The sequence below is a fragment of the Falco rusticolus genome, chromosome 4 (genome assembly GCF_015220075.1).
Source record: "Falco rusticolus isolate bFalRus1 chromosome 4, bFalRus1.pri, whole genome shotgun sequence".
NCBI lineage: Eukaryota > Metazoa > Chordata > Aves > Falconiformes > Falconidae > Falco > Falco rusticolus.
Window position 1 is genome coordinate 14,490,140 of NC_051190.1, and position 20,489 is coordinate 14,510,628.

At 37.4% G+C, this 20,489-nt stretch overlaps 1 protein-coding gene across 2 annotated transcripts in view; it reads right to left on the bottom strand.

The window, feature by feature from the left end:
• Nucleotides 1–20,489, bottom strand: part of FHIT (fragile histidine triad diadenosine triphosphatase) — a 613,983-nt gene that overhangs the window by 136,989 nt on the left and 456,505 nt on the right. For both annotated transcript variants that reach the window (XM_037385512.1, XM_037385513.1), the window contains 2 exons: nucleotides 12,670–12,815; nucleotides 11,745–11,774 (listed from right to left, as the gene is read on the bottom strand). In XM_037385512.1, coding sequence (XP_037241409.1) covers nucleotides 11,745–11,774; nucleotides 12,670–12,815 — 176 coding nt within the window. The remainder of the gene's footprint in view (nucleotides 1–11,744; nucleotides 11,775–12,669; nucleotides 12,816–20,489) is intronic.

The window sequence follows — 20,489 nt, forward strand, 5'->3', positions numbered from 1 at the left end:
AAACAAGGAAAAGAAATAAAACAATAGGGCCTATTCTCCCCAGGATGCATACATAATTCTCATTAATGTTAATGAAAGATACTAAATGTATATGCACTGAGGGGAGTTTATTAGAACCTAACAAATTCTGGTATTTTTTATCTTTTTTTTTTTTGTAAACTTGATAGTTACTACTGTAACAGTGAACTTCTTCAGGTGAAGTGGAAAATATTTAAAGAAAAAACACCCACTGCTATATCAAATTGTGCTTCATAGGTTATTGTCTCAAAATACTATTTTGCATTTGGGACTACTAGATTTATACATATTACTAATAATTTAGGTTTAAATTATAAACTATGTGAAATCAAAGAGTTGTTTACACCAGTAGGGTCAAAAATGCTTGTGTAGAAATGGCAAAAGCTCTATTGATTGAGTCCACATATTTTCACAAGTGAACAGAACCATTTATACCAGAGAATAATCTAGCTCCAGACATGAGAGTTGTTCTACTTCCATGGGACTCAGAGAATTGAAGACAGGTTACAGATTCATATTCTGCTAGATCATATTTCTAAATGTAACTCAGAATGGCCTCACCAAAAGGCCACAATTGAAAGAACGGCTTTTATAGAGTTCAGAGATTACTTATTTGCAGAAAAAAGCATCCATTAAATACGGTGTAAATTGATCCACTTCTTAATCTGGGCAGACCAACCACCTGCTAATGATAACTTCTCTCCAGCTGAGCTGTGCTGGAAGGCCAGATGAGAAAACATCACTGTATTATTGACCTTTCTATACCTTCCCAATGGATAACTAATACAGTTCATTCGTAGATCCATTTAAAAAAAAAAAAAAAAAAAGGAAAAAAAAAGAAAAAACAAGTGCTACCTCTAGGCATTATCTTCACTTCAAATATTTATAACTAGACTTGAAATCAGAGAAATTAAACATTCATAAAACCAGATAGAGAAATTAAACGTTTCAGATTTTAACATTTTTACAAGGCAGATCAAGACAGTCATTCACACGAGCGCTTTCCCTCCAGTCTAGTTTATTTTCTTCCAACCTCTCACAGAATTTGGATCAGCGATGCTAGGCAGACAACATGAAATGAAGACTGTCATGATAGCAATGAAGGAGGTAACTCACAAAAAGAATAAATGGAAAAGAAAATGGTTTGATTTTTCAGAGATAATAATCTAGGAGCTAACCAAAGGAGAAACCATTTTTGTCCTTTGAAAGAACTGAGCAATCTAGCAAACAACACAGGACGTCTTTCCAAACTTCAACCTTTACCACAGGCTGTGGATTTCTGCTGCTCCTAGCCACAGAGCCTTGCTCTGAAGTGCTACAGGGCAGGATTTATTTAGAAGAGATGTGTGCACGGACGTACCACACTTAGCACTGGTCCTTGCACATGGGTATAGGCAGAAACAAATTTATTCTGACTGCATATATCATTCCCAGTCCAGAAGCAGAGGCAGCCTCTTAGCCTGAACCCAGCCCCATGCTAACAACCTCAGCCTGTTTGCATCTGTCCATGTAGACATAACCTTAATGGGTTTCATCAAGGATGAAAAACTAACCAGTCTCTTAGGGCTCTCCACTTGGGCATGTGGAGCCATGTCCGAGGTCACAGGAGACAGAAAAGCTCAGGACAGAAACAAGATGGTGCAAATGCAAAGCTCTGAGAAGAACACAATGTCGTGCACAGAGGTGAGCTCTCCTGGCATGGCCAGAGCAGGGCATTGCCTCTAAAGGACAGTGCCATTACCAACCCCAGCCTCTTCATCCACTCAACAAAAGAGGAATAATGACTTGGCCCTTCTTTAAATCACTTTTGCCGCAACAATTTGGTTGGTAAAATTGAATTACCAGTGTACTGCACCTAGCAAAGGACTGAAAACTCCTGAGGGGCACCGAGGCACCTCAGACTCCAGAAAAAAACAGTCTGTGATGGAAAAGAAGAATATGTATGTAGACCTAATGGTAAAAAAAGCAAGCTTCAGGATGAATTTTATTCAGTGGGCTAATTATTACAGGTGAATTTTCCCCTTTGAAAGTGAACAGTTTACGTCTAAAGTAGGTAACTGTGTCAAAGCAGGGAATCTAAGCTTCTCTCCTCAAATCTGTCTGTAATCTCAGATAAGGGGACAGTGTAATTGTTAAGAGATTCATTTGGTTTTCCCCAATTTATGCTAACTCTGGTATCATTCCTAGAAATCTGAAATACTAACATATGAAAAGAAATTTAAAAAAATACCCAGAAATGGTTTTATTTACAGAATTCTCTATTTGGAAGTTGCAATTCTAATTTTTTTTTACCTTCAAAATGAAGGGGCTGCAGAGTGTTTATGTATTGAAAGAAAATCATGAGCAGCAGCAGCTACTTCAGAAAGAGAATAATTTTTTTTTTAAAAAAAAAACCTTAATCCTCGCTGGGAATTTATCTACTAGTGAAGCAGAGAATTTCTCTCCAGAAAGGCCTGGCAGTTGTGCTGAACTGCATCCGTGGATGCCAATTTCTTTTATGTGATCCAAAACTGAGAAACCCACAAACCTACCAACCCGATTTTACGAAATAACAGCCTACATTTAAGTAGGAATCATACTTTGTCTCATGATTATTCCTTTCTCTTTTTAAAGACATGTTTCTTAACATTTGGTACATATATGTGCGTGCAAACCATCCAGAGACATTGGCATTCGGATTTCTGCAAAAGGGAAGGTATAGAGTGTTTCTTTAGCTTTTGCTAACACTTGCCTAAAAAAGCACCACAGCGCAAGCAGCAGAGCATTGCTCAGTAGCTGTCACCGAAACAGTAAAACAGAAAACAGCAGCGTGGAGTCATAGACCTCTGAAATACGTAACTAGCTGAGTTACTGCCTTGCGGAGTCACCACGTGAGCAGCACTGCATAAGCTGCAGGTTTTCGCTCCCATCACTAAAGCAAGTGAAAGGAAAACGTAAAATGGTGAGCACCACACAAGAGGTGCACTGGCATCTGCTCTGGTTCAACCTCAGAAACTGCTACTCCAGCAATATTTCCATCACCAGACAGCATGTGCTTTTCCTACCGCTAAGCAAATGAGGAGGGGCCATTGATAAAGCTCCCAGAGAGTGATTTTAAAGGCATATTTCACATTCTTCAAACTACAGCTTCGCATTATGGAAAGAGCAGGAGCCCTGTGGATGAGTGGTCTTGCCAGAGGGCACCCAAGCAGCTTTCAGGAGGATGGGGAACTGAGGCTTGAGAGAGGGGTTTTGCTTTCTTTTGCAGGAAGCTCTTGCTTGTAATGAGCTTAATACAAAAAAAACCCAAACCAAAACAAAACAAAAAAAACAAACCACAACACTGCAGTATCCAGAATGACTGATGTGTTTTTCTTTTAGTACTTTTAAACCAGTAAAAATATTATATACTCTTCACCCTGTCATCTTGTCTGGAGCTTGCTGAGCAAGTTTTATTCTATTATTTTAACCTTAGTTCTCCATTTCTGAATCATTTCAGCACAGGCTTTTCTTTCTTTGAAAGGAAGTCCTCCATGGGCTAACATGGTGCTGCCAGAACAGACTAAAAGGCGTGGACTAGATCAGATATACTTGTATTTCAGATGTGTTTAGAATTTCAGTAGCTTACAGGACAGTGTAACCACCTACTCTTTCACATGATAAAGGAACACAGGGCTAGGAAAGGCCCCCATTCCCTTGTTAACCACACGCAAAAACATTACATACGCTCTTTCCCTGTTGACATTTTTTAACAACAAACTCATTCAAGCTGTGCAGGTTCTCTGGGGAGCTGAAGGGACAGGTTTAAGTAGACAATTCTTTCATTTTCAGAAGGGGAGGTGACTTTAAGGGGAAAAAAAAAATGGAGCCAGCTTCACATTTTCTTTATTATTGCATTGAGAAGGCAGCCAAGGACTCTAATAAACAGGTTCCCTTTGTCTGGCTGAAACTGGGTCATTAACACGAGCAAAGCACAGTGATCCTGCCCTTCCCTGGGAGACTCTGGATCCAACCAGACCACTGAGGCACAACAGGTTAACACAGATCAGTCAACTGAAGATGCCTTTGGGCAAGAACACCCAATAAACTCGACCAAAAACCAGTTCAATTGTGTGGTTAAATGCCTGCTTATTGAAGGCACACATTGGCATGAAGAAACCTGTTTTGTACAGGACCCTTTGACATCCCTTCTAATCTGTCACCGGCATACAAATAAATTTATGGCAGCTCTTTGGAGGAGGCAAAAGCAGTAGTTGGTAGGTAAGAACACAAAGACAACTGTGCAAAATCATATGAGGTCAGAGCACAGGCACACAATAACCAGTTATAAAGCATTAAAGTAATTTTTAGAAAGAGTTAGTCAGAAACTTATTAAATTGAAATCTAACTTTGCCACACTTGCTTAATAAACAATTTTCACCTACTAAAAACCACTGAACAGCAGCAAGTTACACATCTGAATTAAACAGGAAAGCTTTTGCACATTTCTTGGTGTGTTGCACTCTAGTTGAAAGCAAAGTTTTGTAACAAAAAAGAAAGAAAAAAAGGAAGGAAGAAAGAAAGGAAAGAAAGCATTCCCTGTTAAATGAAGAGGTTTATAAGATATGAGCTTGACAAAAAGTATTATGGATGAGATAGAGCTTGGAAAGAAATTCATACAGTAACCACACAAAAATTAATCAGACAGCCTTGACTGTGCTACTAATGATTTCAGACCTCATACATTGTCTGGGATTTCCAGAGGTTTTACATTTACAGTACAATAGTGCATTTGTAGGACCTGTACTCAAAAGTGGCATTTGATTGATTGTACATACCCTGAGACAGAGAATAATTTAAATGCAAAACATATTGCTGTAACATGGGAACAAAGAAGTGAAAGATACTTTCTAATTAAAACATGGGATTTTTGATCCTAATCTCAGTCATTGTGGGGCAAATTAAGAGCAACATGTAGAGCAATTCATGGATTTCTCAACACCCCTCCCTGTATTGTTTTTGGGGTTTATCAAAAAAATGCCAATTCAGTAAAACAGAAAGCATTTCTAAAAGAGGTTTTGTTTTCATAAAGAAAACATTTTTGTTGTCAAAATACCCTGTTACAACATTTTCAGAGGAAAACTTTTCCACCTTTCTGCTAAAAATATTCTCATTTTTAAATGTTTATAAAAAATATCACTGATTTGTTCAAGATTCTTCTGTCATGAAAATTGTAAATATCTGAACACATACCAGAAAAAGAAGGAAAAAAAAAAAAAAAAAAAAGTAGTACATTTGAAATGCTTTTGTCAAAGCAGGAGCAGGCACTCCTGGAACTGCACAGAAGGGCAGAGCATGGGGAGCCTTGGCATTGCTTAACCCTTCCCTGCAGTAATCAGTCAGGTCACTGTGGGCAGCCTGAAGCATTGTGTCAGCATGAGCAGGGCTCCATGGGGTGACTGCTCACTTTCCACTGGAAAAGCTGCTGGCACAGCCACCTGCAGCCCCAGCCCTCCCCAGGTCCTCGGGGCTCTGCTGATGCATGATGCGGCTGCTGGGGACTGGGGCAGGCGCCACTGTGCTCCCACGGAGGTTCCTGAAAATGCACACACTCTCCACGTAACGGACATGCAAGCACCTTGCAGGTCTGCATGTGCTACCCAGAGTTTAGCTCTCACCCATTGACTTTTGGGAGGACAAAAGCGCCAGCAGCCAGTGCTCTGAAGGTCTGCTGCTGAAGGGGATTGTGCCCAGCAAGGGAAGAACTAGACAGTGGATGTGGCCAACACGTGACTTTTAATATCTGTACACTAAAGCAAATTAAACAAGCATTTGAGCTCACTTACTTGCTTATTAAAGTTTAATTTAGACAGTGTCAATAACTCTGACTAGCTCTGGGGGTATTTTTGGAATTAAACTGTATAAAGAGAATATTCATCTAAGAAATCCATATGGCAGGAAAGAAGTGTAGAATTGCTAGCATGCAACAGTAAAGTCTTCCTTCTCATTACCATTCTTCAACTTACATCTTTTGAAGTTTCTTTTACTTCCCTCCTTTACAGTTGCACATTTGTAATCCTGTTTTGTTTTGGAGTTTTTTATTTACACTCTAGTGCATACAGAATATTCTGTGTTTGTCCAGGGACAGAGAATGATATTACTTTACAAGTCAGTGGTACAGCATGTCATGACATTCACTACTGGAAATCCAAAATCATCCAGGTATAGAACCATAATTCACTGCTAAAGAGAATCTTTCAAAAATTTCTGTTCCCATCCCTTCAGGGAACTTTCACAACCTGATATTTCTAGACCAGACTTCATTATCCAGGTCATCATTTCAATTTATCAGTGCCTTGGAGCCTTTGGTATTCTCAACTAGGATAGTGCCACGTCCATCAATCACTAGGCTGTTTCCACATTCCCAATTTTCTTTCATCTCCTTCAGTCTTCGAAAAACCTTGATAACTTTACATGGGTGTATATCGGACACAGACACTCTTACTTTCGTCAACTGTTACCATGTTTTAAGCACAGGAACTGATCTGTACAAACTATGAGGGCCTTAAGAACTGTTTTCATTCTAGGTCCTGTATGTTATTATTTGTATTAAGGGAGGGTTTACAAATCCACCAGTGCCTCTTTGGAGTATAACCATGGCAAACAGAAAAGAAATACAATGCTTTTCCTAGAAAACTTAGAGTTCAATCAAAACCTGAATGTTAAATATAACAAACAGGAGTAAGAACCTGACAAAGCAAAGAGGAAACTGGGACTCTAGGGTTATACTATTACTATATGGTATATACTACTATATAATAATAATATACTAAGTGCATCTCAGAAAACATAGGTCTGGCCATGGGACTGAATGGAGAATTAGACCAACACAAGGCAGATTTTGAAGACAGCCCTGAAGGAAAGGGCAAGAATTTTTATTTAGTGTGAGTAGAAAACAGCTAGCAAAAGGTTTCAAGGGAGGAGGGACAAACTATCTGCATGCCTGTGCTGCTTCACCATTTCTGTAAGCACCAGTACAATCCTAGCTTTGAAAATACACACCACTAACATCCCACCAAAACCCATCCCAATCTAAGTATCGTACAAAAACAGAGAGAAAATCATGAGCTCAAGAGACATAGCAGCACTGAGACTACTGAATTTGCTGTACCAATTACCTATCTGCAATATTACATATTCTCTAATCAAATACTATTGGTGTGCTTCTCAAAGCAATTAAAAAAGACTGCTGTTCTTCATCAAATCATTTTTGGACATCCCACAAGCTTTCAAGACAATCATGGTTCTTCAGAGTAAAGCAAACAAGACCATTTGTTCACATGCTTGAGTACAATCTGGTTTTCATAACCTTGTTTCTTTCTTCCATGGTTTTGTTTCTCTTTCTTTCCTACTTGAATTTTTATATCTGTTTAGAGGTAAGAAAAATCTTTGCATTTCTCAAATGTCAGGTTTTTGTTCTTTTAGGAGAGCAAAAGGTGGTTTCCAATACTTCATTAAACAAGGACTCACATCTGCCAGTTTGCAGGGAAATCAGGCTGAGGCATCAGAAGTATTTCAGTTAGTGAATTTAATCCTTCTGATGCAATCAGTCTGCAATGCAATCTGATTAATTTTAAAGACTCAGACCTGAAGTCTAGTACTTCAGGTCCAGAGATAAGTAGACAAATAGTATGAAAAAGCAGTCTGCTGTGGGCTTAAATAAACCCTAGACTCCACAGTTCAGGTTAAGATTTCTAAAGAATGTAAGCCAGGTGGATTGATTTAACACAGCATTAAAAAACCATCTGGGAAAGAAAAACATGTACATCAAAAAATAATCGTAAGACAATCTTCTCAGTGTAAAATAATTAGTGGAATGTTTGACATAAAATAAATTTCTGCACATATACCCACACTGCCACCCTCAGCCTCGCTTTCTCATTTATTTACGTGAACCTGTAATTGGAAAACAGGCACTTACTCATGGATAACAGTGGAGGTGCTGAGCTGCTGGAGACTTTGACACTGCTGCAAAATAGAGTATGTGTTCGTATGTGTTTGTGCAATGGACACTTGCTGTGCAATATTATCTTGTCTCTACAGATAAATTAGTTGCATCATGCTCCCGCCAGCTTGATTTGTTTGGCTTTTACAGAGTACAGAGTACATGGAGTTTCTTGTGATTGAATCTCACATAAAAGGTAAACCTGAAAGTTTATTCTACACTATGCTATACATCCACCAAGGCAGCTAGAGCATTTGCTGACTTGATGTTAAAAAGAGGGCTATAAAATATACCAGGGAAATCTTGAAACGTCACTCACTTGACATAGCAATAAGAGCCCTGCATTAAGATGCAGAGCTGATTTCCCTGATCCATGAAATTACCTGGATATTTAAGGCATTCTCAAACATAACCAGCACGAAACGTACCCTCCATTCCTGGCACAAGGACACCATAAGTTTTGTGCTCTCCAAGAAAAACAGAGCTCAAAATTACAGAAATAAATATTCTTCAAGAACTTAAGCACAATTTCCTTCCTTTCTTAGGTAAAATGTGCTCAAAGAGTCTTTAACGCTGGAAGGTGGTTATACTTGCTGACACACAACTCGGAGATGCTCAGGTTCTTTGTTGTGAGTTGGTGCAAGTACCTCATCATAAAACACAGTGTGGAAAAGCCTGTGATCACTTTTGGAGAGGGACATTTCTCCCTCTCATATATAGATGACAGGGCTGGAATAGGCATAGTCTGTTGATGGCTATGAAAAAGATTATGCAGCAATACATTGTATTACTTTATGGTCTGAGAGCTGGGACATGGTTCAGAATTCCTTAGCAAACGTATATTTCCAGCTGCTAACAGGTATGAAAAGACCCACCTACATTTCCAAAATGTTGGTGAGCTGAGGGTGAGGTATCATTTACTCCAAAGATCCATCCAATGCAAACACACAGGCTGCACAAATGGGGGAATGTGAAAGGACCATAAGCTTCCCTAGAACACTGTCCTGCAGGCTCTGCTAGCTTAGATTCAAAGGAGTACAGTATCCACAAGGATCAGAGTACAGCAATAATGGAGATACATTTTAGACTATGAACAGCTTCCCATTAGATAACAAGGAAGGTTTCAGTCCAAGAGGCACCACTGAAGTATCCTGACATTACAGTACCTGGTACATCTAACTGAAACTTGCACACGTCAGCAGGTTTCACACCAGCACAATGAACATGTAACACTGGTAGGCAATCTTACTGATTTCTATCCAAAATCAGACTGAAAGGGTAATCTTTAAACCTGGTGCATGCTTTACGCATAACATTTTTTGACATCTCCATAGCAAAGAAAGACCTAAAACTCATACTCAAACTGAGATCCAATATTAGTCTTGAACATGTATTACCATTCCTCCTTCTTGACAAAGAAAGAAAATTTCCTAATCTTTTTCAGATAAAATTTCTCAGTCAGTTTTTGTCTTCAGCTAGCCTAACAGTTCCTCCCATTTTGTAGTAAAGCTTTGCACTGACCCATTTACAGCCAGTACACTTCCCCTGCTTCCTGTAATTATTTTCCTACATAGCAGATACAGTAGCCTGTATTTATACAGGTATACAGAATTATGTACTAATTATACAAAATTATACAAATTGTACAAATTATTACAAAATTATACAAAATACGAATCAAAAGGACTCTTGAAGCCATCTGGTATGTGACCCTGTGCAAAGCAAGATCAGCTACACCTAATTAGCTCCTGACATATGCTTGCCTACCCTACTGAAACAGTCTCCACAAATTCCCTTGGATATTTATTGTGATGCTTTGCTAGTCTTACTATTTAGAATGTTTTTCTAATGTTTAGTCTGTTCCAGAAATTTTAATTAAAACTTTCCTTACAGGAAGATTGGGTTATTCTGCATTCTGATACATGAAGAAAAATACATACAGAAAGACACGACACATTGAATTTAAGGTTCCTAAATTATTTGTAGATCACATAGGTGTTTTTTTCAAACTTTCTGATTCACAACAGTTTAAATGGAACCAGCTATTTATGTATCTACCTTATTGTTCACTTTAAAGAAGATCTTGATCATAGTAATTTCCTCCCTAATTCAAGTTTTGAAAGCTCTAAGTTCTCTGAAGAAAATAGTTGTTGGCACTTTTGGATGATAAGCATCCCAAAGTGATGATGATAAATTACAGCATTGACCAATGACGCAGAAAAGTAGAGAAAAGCAAACGCTAACCTCTGATTTATGAATACACACTCTTTATTACAGAGTCTAGGGGTTCACAGCTGTAAGAGCAGGCCATTTTCATCTCATTGCTTATTAAAACTGTGAGAAGGAAGCATGAAGGGTGGCTACCATCCTGCAATATATTGGATAGATTAACACTTAATGCACTTTGTCTCCAGTACAAATACAAAATGATACAGATTTTCTTGCTTTTTTAAGGTCTACATGAGTGTACATTACTGGTCACAATCACAGAAGATGGGAGTTTTGCATCTAGTTTTGCTTATTTGTATTAGTAATTTTTTTCATATTTTAAGGTAAACATCCCTATAAACCTTTTCTTTACACAGAAAAAAAATATTGCCAAAAGTATTAAAATAAATCCTGTGATCTACTAGTTAAAACACATCGGTGTTAATGACAAAATTTGCTTTGGAAAGTAGTTAAACTTAGTATTTTACCTATCAAAAGGCATTCCCAGTGAAACCCACCCAGTGCACTCTAAGTCACAAGCAGAGGAATCTGTTTTGTCACAGTACAGAACTGAATTGCATTACATTCCTTCATCACTCCTCAGCTTCCCAAAGGCTGGGGATTTTCTAATTTCTTCGTCTCTTTATTACCTCTCTGTTAAATATTCAAAGCAGGCAACAAAAAGGAGTAAGAAAAATAAGGTCAATACAGCAAGTTAGAAAGTAGTAAAATATTTCTTATACGCCATCATTTGGTTGTTACAGTTGCCTTAATCAACCCAAACAGCAGCTTTGAGACATCTAATTTGATTTTACAAAGTGCTAACCCATAGCCATATTTGACTTTCCTTTGATTCCGAATGTAAAAAATAGCCTTTGTCTAATGTTCAGGCATATAATCTAACCACACACGCATTTGCATTATGAGGTAGTGAAACATGGCTGGAGAGCCATCTTGGATGTTATCTATGTTATTACTCAAGTTGAGAGTATAATCATAAATCCTTCTCTTCCCCTCCACCCCACTGTCTTTTTTTTTAGAAGAACACTTAAAATCTGTTTTTAAGCTTCACTGGCTCCATTACATTTGAACTTCAGCAACAAGAATGTGATATGAATATATAGAGAGAAGGAATAGACAAAAGGTATATTTTCATAATGTGGTTCAGTTTAACTGTTGCTATAATTAGCTACAACTCATTAGGCAATAAAAAGACAAACAAAGAGATTATGAATGGAAGGGCAATATTTTCTCCATAAAACAAACAAAAAAACTTAAACAGATGCCTCTTTTCCAAGGCTTTCCTTGCATAAATACACCCAGCAGCTTAGAAAAGATATTTTCATGATTGAAAATTTTTACCTAGAAAAAAACCCTTGTAAACATTATCCTGTGCAATTTCAATAAAAAGTATTTACAGTTATTGTACACTTGGGATTTTTTGATCTCAGGGATAAAATAACAATACAGCAATGGTCTGCAGATGACTAGCTTTGATCTTTTATTAGTGCTTTTAATTGTCTCTTAATTTGTATTCTGCATAATAAGCACTCACCTTCACCGTTTGTCCAGCTTCGGGGCCATCCTGTAAGCAAAGGGAGAAGTCTTGGGTTAGAGAAGCTAACAAGGATCATGCAGCAATTCAGAAATCTTACTCAATAATCATTTACATCCAATTTCACTGTATGCTAATTTAACATGTTTTCCTGGGGACCATTCAACACAGTTTTTGGACAAGACGCCTTTCAATATAAGGCCACGGCAATGTTAGAAACTTGTCTTTATCTGACCACAAAACCGACAGATGTTATTTTTTATTCTTTCAGATCATATTTTTTAATAGGTAGCAAGAGATTTCTGATCCTTGTGAATATAAAACCAGACATGTGAGAATTTAATCAAAGCAGGCTTGCTTAAATTCTTATTCTAATGAAATGAGCTTAGATTCCTGATTTGCTTTAAACAGAGCTCTTTTTTGGTATAGAAACACCCAGCACAAATAACTGAAAGGTCAAGACCGATAACAGATTTAGATGGCTACATCTCTTTGCCTGCATATAAATGGCTGTGAGCAGGAATTACCTGTTTCTATCACAAGCAGTAGGTTACCTGCTGAATGGGGTGATGTGGCTGCCTTCTCTAGGTCAATCCTGCAAGCACTTCTTTGAAGAAAGAGTATGAAGAGTATTTGCTGAAATATGCACAAGTAAGCATCGTGCTTGGGAGAATTTGCAGGCTTATTCCAAAATCTTGCACTTACTAATTATCCACACTTATCTGCTGGTTTGTGTTTTAGTTTTCAATGGTAAATCTGGCAGACTGCAATGCAGTTATTGTACTACTTTTTATTATTATTATTATTATTTTGCATTTATTGCCCCTTGAAGTTTGAAAGTCCTTTTGTCATTGGACTAGGGAAGAAGGTTGAAAGCTTGATAAAACAAACCATTAAACCTTTTTTAGTTGACTGGTTTACGAACCTGAATTGAAATGGTGAGCGAAGTGCTGCAGAAGTGTTTCTCCACCACATTGCCAACCCTTTGCGCTGTACAAAATAAATCGGCGACTTCCTCAGGACACAAGTCACGGAAACGTTCCACTGGCCGGAGAGGACAAACAAGGACATCTGAAGGTGGCATTGTCAAGGCACAAATGCAAGTCTGAGTGGTCCAGAAGGACAAGGGTCTCAGTCCCTAGCCTGTAACCTGCTTCTGATCACCTTTGAACTGGCTAAACTCTTCCTCTCCAAGGATTACAGCAAGAGCAACTAAAATATAAGGCTAAATACGGATAATCATATGATGTTTTGTTCAGAAGTTCCCTCAGATACGGACAAAATAACTAAATTTAGGTTGCTACTGAGACATCTAAAGGAAAGCAAAGTTTTCAGAGACTCAGAGTTACCACTTTGATGGAGAGATACCTGTATTTAAGACCTCTGAATGTCAGAAACATTTCCTTTTGTGATTAAAAATGGGGGAAAGCCAAAGGAATTTAAGATGGGTTTGGGTGTGTGATCTGAAACAGCAGTTTTGCAATGCTTTTGTGCATATGTGGTATGTATTTTCAAAAATGTTATTCTTACACCTCTAATTTTAGGTACCTAAATGTGAAAAGCTCACACTATGCTTATAGTAGCAGAATGCTTATTTCTATATCACGTTAATTACCAATCACAAGGAACGCTCACCTGTTATAAATATTACATGTTTTTAGAAATACATTAAGATAATTAAGACTATTTCCTTTTAAGTGTGGTGTTCACCACACTGTAAATATACCTTGATGTTATTCTACCCTGGTGACTGCTCTTCATAAGTCAGTGAAAGGAAGCTATAAAGTAAACAATGGAAATACACAGGCACTATTCACAGTCATCTGATCTGCTGTCTTCACAGGAACTAACATTTGCTATGATTCCTCACTTGAACGTCAGTTTCGTAACATTATTAATAGGGTCCAGAATTCTTAGCCAGAGACTCAGTTGTGTAAATCCAACAAGCAAGTACTTGGGACTTGATTCTTATTTCAATTCCCTGCAGACAGGATTTTTTCTCAGATGTACAGTATTGTGTTTGCAGAATAAAGACCTTAAAATCACCTTTAACACCACTTGAATTTTCAAGACCAAAGGCTATGAAAATTAACAACTTCTTATTTTTCAGTATTGAATCGAGTGTTCAAAGGACTATTTGAAGAAACTAAAGTTCCATGCCATTGTATTAAAGTAATCTTTATTTTCACTGCATCTTGAAGTTTGCAGTTATTCAAGAATATTCTCTATACTTCAGAAAAGGTAACTAGGAGATGTTCTCAAGTTAACAGGTTCACAGAAAGGTTACATCAACCTGATTTTCAGGAACCACATGAGGCATTTGAAATAAAGATTAATACATGTGAAAAATATTTATTTCCATAAACAGAGGCAACATGTTTACATTCACCAAGTTTATCATAGGAATCTCATTTTTAATCCCAATTGGAGAGAAAACCAGACATTTTCTGGAAGAAGTAGGGACAGGTTTTGACCATTTTTCAGAGTCAAGACGAGGACAGACAAGATTGTAATGGATATTTGCTAAAGCAGAAGCAGATTTTTCAAGCAAGCTCCACAGCTAGTAGCTCCCAACAGAACAAGGGAAGACTGGCCCCAGCTGAAGGTGTTAATTTGAAAATCTGGCCCTCAGGGGTTTTCAGTACAGCATCAGCTATACCATCACTATTCTCTTTTTCTTTTATTACAACTTACAGTATTAAAATTTAAGAAAGGAGAAATATATATTTAGAAAGGAAGAACTTGGAAATAAACCAATCCTTGATGGGAACAAAACCCCTAGTTTTGTGGGGTTTTAGTTCTAAAACGCTGTGCCTCTTGGCAAGCTACTGGACATAATAAAACTCCTGTAATTTATTTGTGCCTTCCCAGCACACTGTACAAAGCACCTCCATAAAGGATGCTGTTGGCTGAACTTGGGGCCCAAGGGAATAGCTGGAAACTTGCTTGGCAGACCTGATTTCCATACCAGGAATAAAGGAATAGAAAAACTAATTAATTTTACTCATAAAAAGAAAATCCATGTCAACACTAAAACAGGAAAAAGGACATTTGTTTAATCTGAGTTCATTTTTCAAAAGGAGAGAAGGGAAGCTTTTACCCTTAGGGCATCTGATACTTAAGTAGATAATTATCCTTCTTCTGCAGCACTGCTTTATTATCATGGGTCAACGAACCATTTATAAATGAAGAATTTCCCCTCACTTACCTCTAGCAAAACTGCTGCTTACATTAAGACAAGTTTCCTTTTCTCCTTAAGGATTTTTCCCCAGCAGTTTCTCCACTCTCAGACTTGCACACGCCTCACCAGCGATTGTTTGTTCTCTACCTAGCTCAGGGCCACAGCCACAAGTATGAATTTTTGCATTAATCACGGTTTCTATAACCTTATATTAACACTGTGCTATTTGCTACTGTGATGCATTGTGAAAAACATGGGCTAAACACTGCTTGCAAGAGCTTTTTTTTCCATAGAACATAGCAGAGGGAGAGAGCATGGTGTAAGTGCTGGTTGTGACCAAGACAAGAGATCTGTTTTCTCTTCTTAGTTCTGTCACTAATCTGCTCTGTCGTTTAGGCAAGTTGTCTTTGTACCTCTCTCTCCCTCTCCTGTTCCACACTTTATCTGTCTTATCTGCTCAGATAGCATTTGCCAGTTGGTACAATGGATGTTTTCTTATTTAGCCATGAGACCTTCTTCTCATGTGGGGCCACAAAGCACTCTTGCAATATCAAATGATGCACCCATAAACCATATTGTTCTGAAAAACGGATTTTCAATTCCTCCTTACATTAGCAAGACACATTTACAACTAAAACTAGATTTTAACCATATTTCTGTCTTTGAATGCGATAAATAATTCAAAGGCACAATCACACACTAGAGCATCTTTACTGAACTTTCCATCATTTCAAAATAATTCTACAAAGAATAATGATAGAAATTCTGAATCAGAGCTAAATTAACATGAGAATGTAATTAGGACAACATTCAAGTTATATTTAACTATGAATATATAAAAAGGCAAATGTTAGAATGAATCCATGGATTTGAGGTCATTAAGAAAACAACCATTTGCTGCAACTTTAAATTATACTTTTAACTACAGTTTTTAACATTAGGATAGTGTTTAACTTTATAGCCTGGTCAGATTTTAATCTAAGTTCTCTATTCTTTCTAAGAACCTCAAAATTCTTCCTAAGTTTAAAATTAAATACACTGTTCATTGCTTTCTGCAATTACCCACTGCAAACACTGCTATGAACTACCAATGTGCTTCAGGTGACTGTGTATTAAAGATGCAAGTGAAAGTGATTCTGTACTTATGTCTACATGCAATTACTCCTTAGAAGCATCTACTGCCATCTGAGATGCCTCAGGGCATCCAGCTGACACTCCAGAAGGGCAGAAGTCTTCTGTATGCCCTGTGTCATATCTGTCAACCAGGTGGGAAGCCTGACTCAACTTAGGATATCTGAAATTGCAGTAGGTGCCTATGTTTGGGCAACAGATCCCAGTTTTACAGGGTGGTTCAGCAAGACAAGGGGCTGATACCCAGTAGACATGCTGCATGATTGAAGACAGCATTCTGCCTTCAGAAAATTTGAACTTTGTTTCCTTTCTCTAACCATCATAATTAATAATTTTGTGATTTCTTCATTCATTCTGAACTGTTACTGACTGATGAAGTTTCTATTTTTAAGCTTTGATGTGCACAGCTGTTACTTCCTTCAGATTCTCCCGAGTCAGTCTACATCATTAGAGTATGTGCAATTTAGTATATCAACTTCTCCATTTTAGAGTGTGGCAAACTTTTACACCTTGTTATAATCTGTGATCATATATTCCTCTCTAAGTCTTACAGGAGTCTCTCATCAGCTTTACTTTTTTCCTAATACCTAAATATGCTTACACAATTCGATATACATACCCTTATATGCACTAAAAGCTCCATTAAAGATTCATTAAACAATTAGAAATGTCAGTATTTTCCAAAGACTACCAGTAGATAGTAGATGAACTGCAGGTATATTAGTGGAAGTGCATAACCATAAAGTAGTGGTAAAGCAAAAATGGATCAGACCCATTACCCTCAAACTGAGATAAAACCCAGGGATGACCTACGATTTCAACAAAATCACTTGTTCTTATATATTTGGCACAATAGACTACTCCCTGCACAACCAGGGGTAGGTAGATTAATGCACCAAAGCCTGTAAGCCTCATCCATATTTCAAATTAACAGCCATGCCTGTTGGTCTGTTAAGATTGTAACCTGTTTGGAAAAGTTCAGGCTAGAGGCCAAGCAGGCACAGTTCGACAAGTTTCTACACACCAGCAGAGCAAGGATGATGAAACACGTGCCAGCTCTCAGCCCCCAACAGTCAAGGCTGCACACATTTCTGTAAAGCTCTTTCACTCTTTCATTGACTTTTTAGACCATAGTAACTGGAGCCCTTTGAGAGTGGCATTCAGAGGCATTTATTGCAATGTGTTTCTGTACACATTTACATCCAAGTATTGAAGGATATGCTCACACTGGAGATTATGGGTCACTACTGAAAAGTGAGCATTTGTTAACCACACAATGAATTCAAGTTGATCAGACAAAGAGGGCCCAGATTCTGCAAGAAAAGCAAAACACAAGGCCAACATTTGCAAGCTGACTACTTCAAATGCAGTTTTCCTTCCACTAATACAGAGTGGAGGCTGAAACTCCAAGGCACAGCAGCAATTTTTATTTGCTTTACACAAATTTTGACTTTGAAGCCTATATTATCGTAATTCCATATTTAAGGTCTAATCCAGGCTCTGTGTTTCCTTCAACAGGATTCTGATCAACCCCACAAGATGCCCATTACAAATTTTCACACACAGGTATCAAGGTACACATGTTCTGTAGTTCTGAAACATTGGAAAAGTGGCCATTGGGGGAGTAAAAAAACAGTAAGAAAACCAAAAGGAAACCCAAAAGAAGTCAAAATTCATTTTATGTGACAAGCTTTAGAACAAAACACAGCTTTTTCTTGGTTAAGTGCATTAGTTTGCTATATAGAAAACACTTTCGGTTTTGACTTTCGTTTTATTTCTGAGTTTGAACTTCAAACAGAACAATTCAAAGATTTATAAAGGAAAAAAAATTAAAAGCTCTCCAGGTATTGACATTCTAACAATAGGAATAAAGTTCCTTTTTCTTTTTTTTTTTTTTTTGAGAAACCAGTTAAAAACATTAAAATTGACAGGTTTTCTTAATATGTGAGGCTTTAAAAGAACAAAATACAAGGGGAAAAAGGCAGAATATCTAAAAGTGAAAGAGTAATTACTTCTTTATGAAGCTCCTGCATTTGACCATATTGTTAGTTTTCTAAACTATTCTTTACAAAAGGGTTTAACTTAGGAAAATGATTTATTTTCAATGTGTCATGGTCAGGAATCCATAGCTCATGTTGGTTTGAAAATACTGTTTTTGTTCAGGAGATCTTTTATAAGATTTTAAAAAGTCTTCCCTCTCACAACAGCACAAGAGTCAAAAATCTCAACAAAAATAATTGAAAAATATAATTTAAAGATTAGTAGTAGTAAATAAGATTTCATAAACTTTTAAAACTCTTGACCTGTTTCAGCATTCTAACATTTTTATACAAAAAGCAGTTTAGTGAATGATAAAATTTTTCCTTAATAAATTAAGTTTGGGAAACTCATAAAAACTGACTTTTGTATTAATATTTTGACTAACTGGTTCACATTTTTTAAAAACAAACAAAAAAGTGACCCAGACTATGGTACCTAGGGATACTTAATATTGCTTCATGTATTTCATAAGCTTGGGCGAGTAACTTAAAGCACAGCAGCATCTTGGCTGAAAACACCCTAATCATTTACAAAGCAACTCTCACCAAGAAGTCCCACCTTGGAGATCAGAGATTTGCTCATTTTGGGATTAGTACAGACTATAGCACCATGGATACCACGACCGCTTCTTTCTAACAGCAGGAAGCATTTGAGAGACACGTAGAGAGGGTGTCCCTTGAGTGAGAGGGCTGCTCAGTGTCCAGTTTAGCCCTCACTGAGGTGTGAAGACAGTACCTTGGTGTGGCTGCTGGGAGCTCAGAGGCCAGAAGAACCAGCTGCAGAAGTCTGCAATAAGTGATTATTTCTAACCATCTCATGTGTCTGTATGAAAGACCCCTTCTGCACATCCATAAGCTAGTTGATGGGAATGCAGAAGTAATGCACTGTGGGGAACTGGATGAGGGATTATTCTTTTCTTACACTCTGTTTTACATGAATTTGCATCAAGTGCCCCAAGCAGAGAAAATCAGTCAGATGAAGCTTCAGGTATTAAAACTCACCACAATGTTGTCCCCAGATTCAACTGAGGAGTGTAGGCAGGGGTATCGAATTCATCATTGCATCTAAGCAGAAGTTTTCTTTGTTCAAAAGCTCTAATTGCTAACAGAAAGTAGTCCCACAGCTCATAAAAAACACAGGAGAATGCATGAGTAATAAAATTTATATAAATGAAAAACAACTGCCAGTCATTTATCTTTTTTTCTGCCCTTGAACAATTCTTCGCATTTTTAAGGCTATGGGAGAAATTTCTCTATACGAAGAAAACAATCATGGTTCCACAGACACTGCCTATAGGAGGAGTTAAGAAGGAAGTGAAAACAGCTGAAATAGTGCATGCGTATACACATGCAAGACATCAGAAAGCCTTTAAAAATTAATCAAATACATATTCTGCAACAATACATCAAGACATGCGTTCAGTCCCCACTAAACCCTCTGAATTAGGAGATACATAAAACCGTAGTAATGCAAGAACTGATGTCTACCCCCCAGGACAAATCTTACTTGGGACAGAGTGACTCACTTTTGGAAGGAAATCTATAGAAATCCAAACTCTTATTTGGATTAAGAGTGATCATCTCATAATAGGAAAAGTTGGAGGACCACTCTTCCATGAGTTTTACATGTAGAACTGGATTTAAATATATTTTAGAAGGCTGCTTTGGTACAATACAGGAAGAACTTGTTAGTTTGGGAGAAAACTTAGTTGTGAACAATAAAGATGATTAAGAACCAATGAAAATGCAATGAAATTACAATAAAAACTTCAAAATTGCTTCTTACTCTTAAACCCACATACACTGCATTTTTAAAATATTGCTATGGCACATCTCAGCATTAATAAAATAAGTCATTAAGACAAGAAAATTATCTAAACATAGTTGATCTTGATAAGGCAGATCAGTACATGTTTACACTAATACAGAAGACCAGATCTATTCAATAAAACAGAGAATTAGTGGTTCCAGTGGAACCAAGAGCAATCAGGATAAATCTTTGACATGGATCTCTCTGTACTATAAGTTTTAAGACCACAATGCAGCTTTTATATAGCATGGTTTTTTACTCTACCTGATCTTCTCACCCCACTGAAGCTACTTAAAATAGCTCTTCATGTCAATGAAACATGCAATAGTTCCAAGAAAGGAACAATAAATATTATTTTACTTTTTCTGTAGAAAAAAAGGCAATACATTAAATATAGAAATGGCTTATAGTCTAAACCATGCTAGATAGCACACCAAAGTACAAAGTACTGCTACTCAAAGCACAGCTACTCCACAAGACAGAGGGCCACAGCAGGGAAATGTGAGATTTGGAACTGTTCACTTTTCATTTTAAACAAGTCTTTCGTATATTTGATATTCCCTTTAAATGCCTTTAGGGTATGT